The sequence below is a fragment of the Symphalangus syndactylus genome, chromosome 8, assembly GCF_028878055.3.
Source record: "Symphalangus syndactylus isolate Jambi chromosome 8, NHGRI_mSymSyn1-v2.1_pri, whole genome shotgun sequence".
In the NCBI taxonomy this organism is placed as follows: Eukaryota; Metazoa; Chordata; class Mammalia; order Primates; family Hylobatidae; genus Symphalangus; species Symphalangus syndactylus.
Window position 1 is genome coordinate 58,929,093 of NC_072430.2, and position 15,144 is coordinate 58,944,236.

Below are 15,144 nucleotides of genomic sequence, written 5' to 3' on the forward strand. Positions count from 1 at the left end.
ATTTACACCCTGGTTCCACTTTCACTACTTTGACACAAATGTTGAGACTGTTAGCAGTAATCTGAAGTATGATTTCTGAAGGCCACACAGAATGTTTAGGACCAATTTATCTTAAGATTTTCTTGGACTAAAGAATGCCAAGGAGTATGATGGTTTATAATTATTCTATTTTTCTACCTATATTAGAAATCTCATCTTTTTCAGATAACGATTGGTCTCCTATTATGTTTAATTTGCTGAGAGCAAGGATCAGGCTAGTTTATCTAGTTTATTTGCCACAAATACAGCATTAGTAATTAGTGGGTATGCAGATTAACATTATAACTGGTCACTTTCTATTTCTGAAATTTCAGAATATTCTTTAGCTTTGTAAGTGACAGGGAAAACTAATTTGTATCAAAATACTTTCTCACTTGTTTCTATGTAAAATAGGTATTAATAGTTTAATTCCAAATATTTTACTACTGTCAGGTGTAACTGATTCTAGGATTTATTTAAAATCCAAAACTAGACAGTCATGGTGGTTCACAGCTGTAATCTCAGCACTTTGGGAGGCAGAGGTAAAAGGACCACCTGAGGCCAGGAGTTTGAGACTAGCCTCGGCAATATGGCAAAACCCATCTCTACAAAAAATAGAAAAATAAAAAATTAGCTGGGTATGGTGGCACGTGCCTGTAGTCCCAGCTACTCGAGGCTGAGGCAGGAGGATCACTTGAGCCCAGGAGGTCAAGGCTGCAGTAAGCCAGGAGCAAATCACTGCACTCTAGCCTCGGCATCAAAGCAAGAACCTGCCTCAAAATAAATAAATAAATAAAATAAATAAAATCCAAAACTGTTTATCTGCAATACTAACAGAAACAATGCATATACCTAGAATGTAAACATGTAAAAGAAATGACTACTTTAAAATAACGAGCATGAAAATACCTCTGTCTTCCATAAACTTATAAAGCTGCTGGAGGAAGTTGTCCCTCTCTTCAGGATCAAGTTCTTCCTCAGGCTGTAAAGATAAAATATATAAATGTATGGCACAGTGAACTGGAAAAGATACACGTCTTATTTTTGTGAACCCAATGTAAAGTCATCAAATTCACTAAAATATATAAATGTATGGCACAGTGAACTGGAAAAGATACACGTCTTATTTTTGTGACCCCAATGTAAAGTCATCAAATTCACTAAAATATATAAATGTATGGCACAGTGAACTGGAAAAGATACACGTCTTATTTTTGTGAACCCAATGTAAAGTCATCAAATTTTAATAAAGCTGAAAAATCTGAATTTTCTCAATATCCTACAATGACAGATTTTAAGTCATATTTATGAAGATATACAATGTCTACCCTTCACCCCATTTACCACTCTAACTCTACCTTTGAGTATCACTGTAAGGACTAAGATTAGCCAAGAGGAAAACATTCAGGAATAAAATGGGAGTGTTACGTTTTCACCTCACCTGGTATTTTTTTTTAAAGCCCATTAAAATACTACGTGGCCCACACAAATATATTGGCAAATGACCACAATAATGACACATGTTCATTATATCATATATTTATGTATAAAAATAATTTTCATGCAAACATAGTTTTTGTTATTGTCAGATGAATATAAACCAGGGATTCCAAAGTCACAGTGGCAAAGGATTTCTGTTTGGATGGCACAATGTTTTAAAGAAATTTAAATACATTTAAGTGAGTCATATACATTCTATTTTACCCCAGACCTCATCACCCCCTCATCTCACAATAACCTGGTTTTCTCTTTTGCCTTTCTAGTATGGCCCCTGTAGTTGACTTTGCAACACCTAAAAATAAGATAACAAAACAATTCCAGAAGTAATTCTTAGGGAAGGAAACTAGATACATAATTACTGATTTAGCTTCTTTTAAAATTCTTAAAGTTTAGCAATACCACAGAGAAACAAAACACTGATATGTTTCCTCCATATAAATGATCATAACTTAGAGTATTACTCTCCTCTGTTCTAAAAGAAGAGCTCAGATTTTTGTCTTTTTTTTTTTTTTGAGATGCAGTTTTGCTCTTGCTGCCTAGGCTGGAGTGCAATGGCACGACCTCGGCTCACTGCAGCCTCTGCCTCCTGGGTTCAAGCAATTCTGCTGACTCAGCCTCCTGAGTAGGTGCCACCACACCTGGCTAATTTTTTTGTATTTTTAATAGAGAAGGGGTCTCACCATTTGGCCAGGTTAGTCTCGAACTCCTGACCTCAGGTGATCCGCCCACTCCAGCCTCCCAAAGTGCTGGGATTACAGGCATGAGCCACAGCACCTGGCCTGGATTTTTGTCTTTACAAAGCCATATTCAAAACAAAGGCAATGCTCACGCAATAAATGTTGAGTCTTCGGTGTCCAGAGGGCAACAGGCACTTTAAAATTGTGTTATCTAATAGCTGATAATATAGCTAGGATCAATAAGCATGTAGTTGATTAAAATATATAATAAAAAACCATGAGGCAATCAAGAGAAAGGGAGTAAGATCTTTTATTACATGATTTCTTTTAGTACATTCATTCATAATGATTTATAACACTAAAATACTTTTACCAATATAAAGAAATTTAAATCTAAGTTCTAACATGTGTACAAAATCAGCAATTTACAAAGTTAATAATCACTATAAAGTAGTTAGTAAAGGTCATTACTTAATGCTCAAATGAAGAGATGGCAGTTTTTTCCCCATGTGAATTTAAAAATCTTACTTTTACAAAGTTAACCGCCAATGAGTTAACTCAAGAAAACAGGTAATTCAATAGCCTAAGAACCACTTCACACATTAATTTTAAGAACTCCTAGCGTGGGGAAAAAAAATCAAAACCAAAAACCACTTATGCCAGACCGGCTCTATGCTTTGCCTGTGCCTTGCAATCGTAATATTCTCTCTTCAGATGAAAACTTCATTCCAGTATTTTTTTTTTTTTTTTTTTTTAAAGGCAGAGTCTTGCTGTCACCCAGGCTGGAGTGCAATGGCACAATCTCAGCTCACTGCAACCCTTTGCTTCCCGAGTTCAAGCGATTCTCCTTCCTCAGGCTCCTGAGTAGCTGGGATTACAGGCATGCACCACCACACCTCGCTAATTTCTGTATTTTTAGTAGAGACTGAGATTCGCCACATTGGCCAGGCTGGTCTGGAACTCCTGACCTTAGGTGATCCACCCACCTTGGCCTCCCAAAGTGTTGGGATTACAGGTGTGAGCCACTACACCAGGCCTCATTCCAGTATTTATGATCCTACAGAATTCAGGTAACACTTCTGTATCCAATATATGTAAAAGCAATTCTTTAAAAAGGCACTAAAATCAAAGTTGCTCCCCAATACAAGTAAACAAAATCAACTCATCAATTGCAAATTAGGTTGCACCCAACATTTGATAAATTTTTAACGTTAAGAATATATTTTTATAGATAAAATTTGATTTATGTGTATTTTATTTAAAAGTTAATGGGTAACCAAGAGTGCTTTAGGTTTCACAAGAAACTATGGCCGTAAAATTGTAGTTTTGGTACAGTTAAACAAGATATAAATGAATAAAGAATTCTACTTACAAAAAAATGCCTTGAAGGGAAATTTCTTTTCCATCAAAAATAGATAAAACATGATGCTATAAACAAAGTTTTAAACTTATCTGATGTTTCTGTGAAAATTAAAATTGCTTATCGCTTACAATAAGCCACTCCTCATAATTATTTTTGAAAACAGCCTTGCTGCTAGTCACCTTGCAGTAAAACTGCATATGCTAGAGAAACGCCTCCAATTAGAAGAATGTGCCTTTATGACTTTTGTATGGGGCTCTTAATTGCTATCATGGTTTGCTTTCTCTGTCCATGGCATTTTCATAGCAATTTCTCTCCTGGTGAAGGCCTGGGACTGTTGCATCTTTCAAGGGTTTTGGAGTGCGAGAGGGTTATAAGAATGGGAGGTAGAGGTCCACTAGACCATCTGAGACTTCTTCCCTTCATTTAGTCATTTACATTTATACATGTAAAGAATTAACTATGTACCCAGTAAAATGCCAGAGATCCAAGAGTCACATTCATGATCATAACTTCAAGAAATTTCCAATTTTAGTTAGTATTAGTATATACTGCTTAGTATTATAAGTAGTTGGATATCTATCTACACTACTAGATTGTGGATTTTATGACTTTAGGCACATGTCTTCAGATTAAGCTCAAACATCTACTGATGGTTACCACGAATCAGAGATTGTTCAAAAGCACTGTGGATTAAAATGAGAACACATGGTACCTTCTATTTTTGCTGCTCTGAGTTTGGCAGGAGGTGTAGAAAGGTAAAAGAAGCCAATATAACACGATGTGGTAAGTGTTGTAAAATACATTAAAGAATACAGGAGAAGCAAGTGAGGGAATGAATGGTTCTCCTTGAGATGAACTGGCAGTGGTAGTATTAGGCAGCTTCAAAATGTAAATAGTAGACAGCCCTGGAGCTACAGCAAACAAGCAAACAGCGTAAGCATGAGACTGACAAAGGCAGGCTGGGATTAGGACTTTGTAATAGTATGCTAAAGAATCAAAACTTGATACTGTGGCTAGATGTGAAGCTTGAGACAGCTAAAGATAATTAGATCCGATTTGTATATTTAAAATTTCTCAGCCAAGAATGAGTGTGATGGATTGGAAGGGAAAAGGAAGCCATTGTAACAGTCCACAAGGAAGAGAATGCATGTCTGAATTAGTCCTGCCAGCTGGGATGGAAAGCTGACCTCTTCCCCTGAAAGGAAGAGGGAGAGACAGAGAGAAAGACAGAGGGACTGATGGAGGGATGGAGAGAGGGAGAGAGAAGGGGAGAGGGAAGAAGAGAGAACCACTGTGCCTGGCTTACTCATAATTTTACGACTAATGACTGCCATTTAGTTTAGACATTACTCATGTGAATGAAAATGATATCTGCGCAAATGAATTGTGTAGTTTTCTTGTTTCACATTCATTGAGTATGAGAGCTAAGATTTACGATAATATAAATATAAGAGTCAGAGAAAGAGAGGAGATAAGAATAGTTGAGGATGTTCTTAAGACACAGGCGGGGCCAGCCGCGGTGGCTCACGCCTGTAATCCCAGCACTTTGGGGGACCGAGGCAGGTGGATTACCTGAGGTCAGGAGTTCGAGACCAGCCTAGCCAACATGGTGAAGTCCTGCCTCTACTAAAAATACAAAATTAAGCCGGGCACAGTGGCTCATGCCTGTAATCCCAGCACTTTGGGAGGCCGAGATGGGCGGATTGCCTGAGCTCAGGAGTTCAAGACCAGCCTGTGCAACACGGTAAAACCCTGTCTCTACTAAAATACAAAAAATTAGCCGGGCGTGGCAGCGTGCGCCTGTAATCCCAGCTACTCAGGAGGCTGAGACAGGAGAATCACTGGAACCCAGGAGGCGGAGGTTGTAGTGAGTCGAGATTGTGCCACTGCACTCCAGCCTGGGCAACGGAGCAAGACTCTCTCAAAAAAACCAAAAAACCAAAAACAAAATTAGCTGGGCATGCTGGCGTGCACCTGTAATCCCAACTGAGACTGCGCCACCGCGCCACTGCACTCCAGCCTGGGCAAAACGAGTGAGACTCTGTCTCAAAAAAGAAGAAGAAAAAAAAAAGACACAGGTGGTTATGGCCCATGACTTGCTGGCATTCACCTTATCCCTTTTCCAAATATATTAATCTGAAAATGAACAACTATGCATTTGGAAATGGCAAAAATTCTAGTAAACAGACTTCCTACCATTTTAGTGGGATGGGAAACTGATATGGTTTGGCTCTGTGTCCCCATCCAAATCTCATGTTGAATTGTAATCCCCAATACTCGGGGAGGGACCTGGTGGGAGGTGATTGGATCATGGGGGCAGATTTCTCCCTTGCTGTTCTCGTGATAGTGAGGTCTCATGAGATCTGGTTGCTTGAAAGTGTATAGCACTTCCCCCTTTGTGCGCTCGCTCTCGCGCTCTCTCTCTCTCTCTCCTGTTGCCACGTGAAGATATGCTTGCTTCCCCTTCACCTTTTGTCCTGATTATAAGTTTCCTGAGGCCTCCCCAGCCACGCCTCCTGTACAGCCTGTGGAACTGTGAGTCAATTAAACCTCTTTATAAAATACCCAGTCTAACAAAGTTCTTTATGACAACATGAGAACAGAGTAATACATAGACAAATACAATTTGAAAAATAAGATCACATCTTATTTTTGTAGGAGCTATTAACTTTCTTAGCTAGCAACTCTACTTTCCAATACGCATTGGGAAGGTGGACAGATAGTGTCCAAATTGTCAAAATACGTCAGTAAAAGATGATGAACTTTACCCAAAGCTCCTCAGACCCATGTAACTTGTACACAGTTCTAATTGGTGGCTTGGGATAGTTTCCTAGCGTATAACATATTGGAGCCAAAAAAAATTGACATTTTTAAAGTGAGGAAGGTATAACTAAACTTGATCTTTGTGGTTTCCCTGTACTGTGTACTGTATGTAACAGAACATATTATTGATGGGTATTCTCAGGTTTCAAGAACCCCTATGGGAATCCCTTAAAATTTTTGGTCAGGCTCAGTGGCTCCTGCCTGTAATCCCAGCACTTTGGGAGGGCCAGGCAGGAGGATCACTTGAGCCCAGGGGTTTTAGACCAGACTGGGCAACATAGCGAAACCTTGTCTCTATAAAAAAAAAATAATAATAAATTAGCCGGGCATGGTGGTGTGTGCCTATAATCCCAGTCCCAGCTACTCAGGAGGCTAAGGTGGGAGGATGGCTTGAGCCTGGGAGGTTGAGGCTGCAGTGAGCTATAATCACCACTGCACTCCAGCCTGAGTGACAGAGTAAGACGCTGTCTCAAAACAAAACAAAACAAAAAAAAGTTTTAATAATTATATAACACCCCTACCTTTTGTGTATATTGGGGGTGCGGGGTGGGGGGTGGGGGGTGGGGGGGTGTACTCCAGTATACCACACTCATTTTTTTCAATACCAAAGGACTTTTTTTTGTGCAATAATGTTACTTTGGACACAAGCAACTTTGTTTCTCCTTCATGATAAATAAAAGTAAGATCTTTTATTACATTCTTTTTTTCTTTTAGTACATTCATTCATAGTGATTTATAACACTAAATACTTTTACCAAATATAAAGATATTTAAATTTCTTTATGATGCTGTCTATAGTCCCTCTTCTGGACCTCTTCGTGGGCTCCCCTTCTCACCCCAACTCTGAAACTCCATCACAAGTCCTCACACTCCTCAGCTCTTACGATCCCTCCATCCCCTCTCCTTCATCCCTACCACCTCCAAAAATGAGGGTCAGTTTGAAGGCAGCAGGAGGAGTCCTCTGAAGTGGGCAGATCCCTATCATGGAAAGAGAGATGTTAAGACAGCACCCTCTAAGCTCCACTCTGGGGAGCTAAGCACTGCAAGGAGTACATCAGAAGTGGCAGTTCTGAGGACATGTCTGGACTGGAGCACTCACAGGAAGGAAGCAGCGATTCCAATAGCTGCTTACATTTTTTGTATAAAATTTTAAATTTATAATATATTAAATAGTGTGATTTTTTAAAAATGTGAAATACTAGAACTAAAGTAAATGCATAGAACATTTGTAAGCTGTACTCACCCACTTTAATTCAAGTAGAGCCCTTTTGTTCCTACTGACATCTGTTGAATTTTTAAAATCTCAGCTGTTATCATTTACTCATTTTCTGAGTTTTTAAAACTTGCATTTTATCTTTCCTATTTTATTTAATACTAACAAAGGGAATGGACAACACAAAGGCAATATTCAATATAATGTATCTTACAGCTCAACGGCAGCTTCTGAACAATATCTAAGTGGCAGCAGGGGAGCTATAAGAAGTCCCATATCATGGAAGAATAATGGAAGGGAGAATAAAGAGGTGGGCATGGGTCAAATCATGATTGGGCAGACTTCTAAAGGCCTGTGATAAAAAACCCAGACTTCATCCTGAAGGTGCTGAAAGCCAATGAAGGGTTACCAACAGGAACCACTTATGTTTTATAAAGATGTTTATGGATAATGAATTCGAAGGGAAAACAGCACAAGGAAGATACCTGGAGTAAGTGGAACAAAATACAAACAAGGAGCATTGTTAGTCAATAACTTTTACTATAAGTGACAGAAAACTATCCCAAGATGGCTTAAGCAAAAAATAATTTTTTATAAACTCACAAAATTATGTAAGAAATTGAGATTGCCTACAGAGTACACAGCCTGAGAAAAGAGATATTATAAAGCGAAGTTAGATATCTTATCCCTTAGTTCCCCCGCCAAGGTGAACTTTCTAGAACCTTATAACAAATCTCCTACCACCTTGTTTCAAAGAGTAATCTACTACAACAATTGCATAACCCATATTCATTCATTTAATGAAGGTTTAATATGAGCCAAGCAAGCTTTGTGTTGATAGCTGTTAGGTATATATACTGGTAGGAAAACGAAAAAACAAAAATCCTGAGATCCCCTGCTTTCACAGATCTTACAATCTAGAGGAGGAGAGAACATTTTCTTAAAAGCCTGTAAAAAATTCTGAAACCTCTCTAAACCTGTTTTCTTAATTATATATATATATATGGAGAAGGTTCTAGGAGATTTGTTGTAAGGTTCTAGAAAGTTCACTTTGGGGCTGGGTACAGTAGCTCATGCCTATAATCCCAGCACTTTGGGAGGCAAAGGTGGACGGATCACTTGAGGCCAGGAGTTCGAGACCAGCCTGGCCAACATGGTGAAACCTTGTCCCTACTAAAAGTACGAAAATTAGCTGGGCATGGTGGCACATGCCTGTAATTCCAGCTACTGGGAAGGCTGAGGCATGAAAATCACTTGAACTCGGGAGGCGGAGGTTGCAGTGAGTGGAAATCGTGCCACTGCACTCCAGTCTGAGTGACGGAGTGAGATTGTCTCAAAAAAAAAAAAGAAAAAAAAAAGAAAAAGTCCACTTTGGGAGGAACTATGGGATAAGGTATCTAACCTCCCTTCATAATCTCTCTTTTCTCAGGCAATGCACTCTGAGGCGATTTCATGTGTATATATTTATTTATATACATATTTTCATAGACTGTTGTAAGGACTAAACAGTCTTACTTTAAAAACCACCAAGTCACCATAAATAAACTGAGAACATTATTTGGCGTGGTTATCTTTACTTCTTTATATCTCCTACAAAAGGTAAACATTTTAATAGTGGTATAATGAAAGGTACATCTTGATGTATGTTCTGGTACAACAGATATATTTTGTTGTCACAACACCTTAGGGAAACAGCAAATTAAGACAAATTTAAAAAGAAAGCTTAAAATTTTAAACTTTCAGTTAAACTTCAGGTTTAACTTAAAGTGAAAAGCAAACAAAACAAATAGTAAGTCTGGTAACTCAGGTGAGCCATAGGTCAAAATGACTACATAGGTTATCAATAAGCCCCATCCCAAGTGGAATTCTGAAGAACTGTCCAGAAAGTTATCACATGTAAAAACAGACAATTGACAATATATAGATTAGAAGAAAACTGGGAGAAAAATTTACAATCTTTACAGACATATGTCATTTAGTGTAAGGACTAAGAGCCAAGACAGTATGTGTATTACAAGAATGCAATAATTAAATCTTGAGTAAATATTACATTAAATAATGTACAGTATATTGCTTTTAGAAAAAGGTGGTATTGTGCAATATGCTTTAGAAATATTTTAATCCAAAAGAATAAAAACCACAACGTCTTTTGTTCCCTAAAATTATTTTATTCCTAAAGGAATCGCATATATATTTTCAGTTAGAAAAAAAAAAAACAAAAAAACAACTACTTATAGATCCAGTACAGAGAACAGATTGGAGTAGGGCAAGCATTGACGTTGAAAGAACAATTAAGTTGTTATTGTTATTGCATTAGTCTAGGTAAAAGAGAACAGTGGTTTGGTCTAAGACTGGCAGAAAGAAGAAAAGAAACCAAACGAAGTGGGCAAATTTGAGAGCTATTCGAGCAGGTAGAAGAGAATGGACTGGGTATCTGATTGGACAGGGGGTTAAGAGAAGAATAATCAAGGTGACTTCTGTGTATCTGGCTTGGACAGCTGGGTGGATGTTGCTTTTATTAAGATGAATTAAGGACAGCCAGGGAAAGGATAGGTTTAGGGAAAAAGAAGATGAATGCAGTCTTGCACATATTGAGTCTGAGTATGTACAAGTTAAGATGAAATCCTTGGCCGGGCGCGGTGGCTCATGCCTGTAATCCCAGCACTTTGGGAGGCCGAGATGAGCAGATCACCTGAGGTCGGGAGTTTGAGACCAGCCTGACCAACATGGAGAAACCCCATCTCTACTAAAAATACAAAATTAGCCAGGCATGGAGGTGCATGCCTGTAATCTCAGTTACTCGGGAGGGTGAGGTAGGAGAATTGCTTGAACCCGGGAGGCGGAGGTTGCGGTGAGCCAAGATCATGCCATTGCACTCAGCCTGGCTAACAAGAGCAAAACTCTGTCTTTAAAAAAAAAAAAAAAAAGATAAAATCCTCATTGGTTTGATATAAATGTCTCGAGCTAAGAAGAGATATCTTGATGTACATATAGATATCAAGTCATTATATCATTTTAGATAGGAAGTAGGCCAAAAATGTGATGTCGTCATGGATATCAAGCGTTCTAAGAAGTTAGGTATGTCAGAGGTACTGAATACTACTCAGTAGTCAAATAAGATCAAGAAAAAATGTGTTTGGTTTAGTACAAAAGTTTGTTGGAGTCACTGGTGACCTTAATAAAGCTGTTTTAGTTGTGGGAAAGCAAGACACACTACAGTGAATTAAGAGTAAAGGCGAGGTCATGAACAGTGTACGTAACTCTAAGCATTCTGGCCATGAGGATGAAGAAGGAATGTAGTTATCTGGAGAGGAAAGCACAGAGGTTGTCTGAAGACTGGTGGAGGAAATATGGAGGGGTTGTCAGAAGGCTGGGAGAGATGTTAAGCATGTTTTAAAAAGCTGATGAGAAGGATATAACTGAAAGGAGTAAGTTAAAGATGCAAGAAAAGAGAAAGTCGATAGTCTCTCTTTTCCTGAAAGGAGGAAGGGAATGAGATCCAGAGCATAAACTAAGAGGCTCATCTTAAAGAGGAGGACAAAACACTATCAACTGTGCCTTGAGCGAAAGAGAGCAGGCAAGCAGGTTTACAGCATGCTCGCATCTGAAGCTCCCAATTTCTTTACGAAGTTGTGTGGAGTGGGTATAGGATTATTGGTTTAATGGAGGAAATAATGATTTGCTTACAGAAATTGGGAATTGACCAATAGTGCTGAAGGCCCAGTGAAATTTGGTAATCATAAAATTTAGAGTGGTACTATTCTTTCCTGTTGTACACCTACAGAAAATTTCAGGGCTCACATAAGAAATGATATATTCATAGTAAGGCATGTATAATTTCAGAGCAGTTTTAACAACAGCCTGCCTAAAATAAATGATTACGTGATTCTTGTATTTTATCAGTTAACTGAGCCTAGTAATTTTTCCCCATTTGAAAAGGTACACATTTTAATCATCAAGATGTCATTTAAATGCTATCAAATCCAAGATTTTTAGTATAACTATATAATATGACCACAACTATAAAATGCATTGATACAAAAGTTTTTTTAATACATAAAAATATAGCTGTATGTAGCTATATTTGTGTGTACAAATGTGGAATCCTTATTAATCTGATTAGATGACCCTAATTGGGCTAGACTCTTACACTAACACTGTGAAGAAAGACTCTGCTAAATACATAAGGGCGTTTTTGTTTGCTTAATGGGCTAAACTTTAAGATTTTAGCAAGTCAGTTGTCATATATGATTGCAAGCTAAAGTCCCAAATATTCATGGAAGGTTGGCTTTTTAGGATCTGCTTAGAAATGCTTCATTGGCAACTTAAGTTATTAGATATACTTAAAATGTTAACATTACATTTAAAATATTCTTTAAATTCTACCAATTTAGCATAGATTTCCTAAGTTATCCAGCATTTACTGTGTTTATACCTAATCTTGAATGACCACCAACAAATGCCTTTACAATCTACAAAAAGGCATAAATATGCACAAATAACACGATTTAAACATCAAAAATAATATTCATGTTTCCATGAATAAACAAACTCAAGTACTTATGATTTTTTACAATAGTGGAATATCATCTTAGGCATTAATGTATCAGTGGTCCCTAAACAATTCTCAATATTAGAGAAATGGCAGTAGTTATTTAAAAATTCACTGAATTCAAATTTTCATTACTAAATAGGAAATTTTTAAAAGGGCCCAACCTATAAGCCTACTTATAAGCCAAAATGATTTTAAAAGCTAAGAGTGGTCACATTCCCCTTAATACTCAGTTTTCTAAACAACCATCCATTTATTTTACCCTTAGAAAACGCTCCTGTATTTATCCAAAGTAAATATAAATCAGGAATAAATGAATAATTGATATGATTACTTATGTTTACATGGACTTTTTGATCAATTTCAAAGGTGAAAAATCCAGTAATATCTTTTCTAACACAAAATTTTCTTAACAAAAACATTTAAGTAATACCCACAAAAATATCCCCCAGGGATTTTTTCAATATAATTATTGAGTTCAAGTTTAAAGTAATCAACATAGATAAAATCTACTTTCTGTCAGATTCTCAATCTTTTCCCACACAGTAACAGCATGAGATTTATATCTTGTACTCAAATCCTGAACTACCAATACTTAGGAATTCAAATTAATATTAAGTGGAAAAGATGCTCTTTCATGTAAAGTCACAGAATCTCAAATCTCCTTATTAAGGCTAGTTAGGATACCCAAAGCATCAAATCTAAAAACAATGTTCACTGCCCATTAACACTGCAGAAGTATCTAACACTTGTATGATTCTACTGCATAAAATTTGCTTGCTATACTAAAAACACCAAATGACAGACTAGAGTATTGTTATAGTGGTTTAGAGAACCTTATAAAAAATCTTTTTGATTATTGTAATGCAACATTGAATCTTCATGAAAAGCATAGCATCGTTGCATTTTGGGAAGACTCTGATCTGTAATGTAATACAACAGCGTAGCCTCACCTACATGGTGGTAAAGACCCATAATGACTAAGCCAGGTAGGCCATGGCTTATCAGATTTTGATTCATTTTACACCATAGTCATTCCCGTCCTCTTTGTTGTATATAAAGTGCTTTTCAGTTTATCAGTATATTACACTTTTAAAAAATAACGTTCAAGACAAGTTACAATGATTCAGCAACTAAATCTTAAACCCAGGAGCAAGAAATGCAGCTGATTTTTTTCTAAAGCAACAAAATTTCACTCAAGAAAATCTTCCTGTATGGCCAGAGAAAAAGAATGTTTAATAATTCAATAAAATATATGCTATGAAGTTGACCATCCGAAAAATAAATAATCATATGAATCAGTGCCTAAATTCTGTAATTTTGCTGTTATTTTCCAGTAGATGAAAAGCATCCTGATTCACTTAATTTTAACAGGCTCATAATTTAGGTGACACATTTTAAGATACTATCCTTGTAAGCTTCCTTACCTTTAAAAATTTATTTACTATTACCTGCAATAGGGAACAGAGCTTTGCCTCTGCTCTTCATTCTTTTATACTAACGTATACTCACAGCTTGAATAAAACATTACAATATTTATGAAATTAATCATTGTAATAAGAGCACTACTTACAATTTACTATTTTATAGTCTCCCTCTGCAACTTTCTACAAAGCTCTTTTTACCCTCTTTGTTTAAAATTTCAGGGTTTTTTAGAGGGTTGGGGGGGTAGGGAAAATGCATTCTGGAAGGGACAGCAATTAAAAGTATTAGCAAAAATAAAGAGACTAATCTTTCTTCAATATTGGACAATATAAGATCCTAACTAATGTTAATTTAAAAAACAAAAGCTAAATCACAGATTTGCAACAGTTCACACCCTGAAAATGTGGCCTAATTAGCCTGAAAACATATAATCTATAAATAAATACAGACAAAATACAAAAATCACATTTAATATTCTGACTTTAAATCCTGAATTTTGCCAAACTGTCTCATTATCATTTTCATTTCAAAATCTATCTTGTTTCAGAAAAATAGCCTTCATCCATTGATATTCTAAAAATAGACTCCTACTGTCTTTTTTACAAGAAAGAATATCGCTTGGTTCTGAGTCCTTCCCTATCAGCTACATCATCAATACCTAAAATTCTTATTTAATCCCGTTTTTGGCAATCAAAATGGTAACTAAACATACAAAAAAAATCTTACCTATATGCTGCATTTTCTTTCAAATGCAAAGTGGTTAGATTCCCCTTCTACTTAATCAGTACAGGGTCTGGACAGTTTTCAGTCTGACTTGCAAATATTTGCTTTCCCTCTTAGGGCATAGCATCCGCAGGGTTATACAGCACTACTTACATTCTCTTCCACATAAAAATCAGACATTACATGAAAGGAAAAGAAAGACAGCCCATTTCAAAGCATCTGGCAAACCTCCATTGGCAACCTGCCAAGCCTCTGCTAAACCTTCCTGTCTTTCCGAGCATGCTCACTTAAAACCAACAGCACGTTACTATGGCAACTCTGTAGGCAGCCTGTAAGTATGAACCGCCATTCCGATTTCAGAGTGTAAAAAAACCAAATACTGCAGGGGAAGTAAAAGGAAAGAAATAGCGTATGCCCTTCATTACATATGAGTATACTCGTTTCATTTCATAAATTCCTATTTGTGTATTTAAAACAGAAACAAGCATCCCACATTTTTCCAGGCCAATATTTTTCATGCTCAAATAGGTCCCCCTTTTCAGTAAATTCATTGTCTTTGTCTTGCCCCTAAACCCTTTTACCCCGTAACAACCAAAAATATACTAGACAGTTTATCCCATTTGATACAACACTGCAGAATAGACAACAGTATTCGTATAACCAATCATGAAGTACTCCATGGATGATTTCCTACAATTATATGCATATTATAAATGACATGGCAATATTACAAAGAAAACCATTAGCACTTAGAACATACAATCTAAATCTTTTCTATGATTTATCAAATTGCCAAATGAAATTTTCTTTGGGGTTTAGATAGGATTTTTTTTAACCTTAATTATCTTTG

At 36.9% G+C, this 15,144-nt stretch overlaps 1 protein-coding gene across 7 annotated transcripts in view; it reads right to left on the reverse strand.

Moving 5' to 3' along the window:
* The window catches only part of ARID4A (AT-rich interaction domain 4A), a 76,899-nt gene that overhangs the window by 28,318 nt on the left and 33,437 nt on the right, over positions 1-15,144 (reverse strand). For all 7 annotated transcript variants that reach the window (XR_008659472.2, XM_055289235.2, XM_055289234.2 and 4 more), the window contains one exon: positions 928-1,000. Coding sequence is in view for 6 of the 7 variants with exons in the window: in XM_055289235.2 (XP_055145210.1) it covers positions 928-1,000 (73 nt within the window). In the remaining variant the exon portion in view is untranslated. The remainder of the gene's footprint in view (positions 1-927; positions 1,001-15,144) is intronic.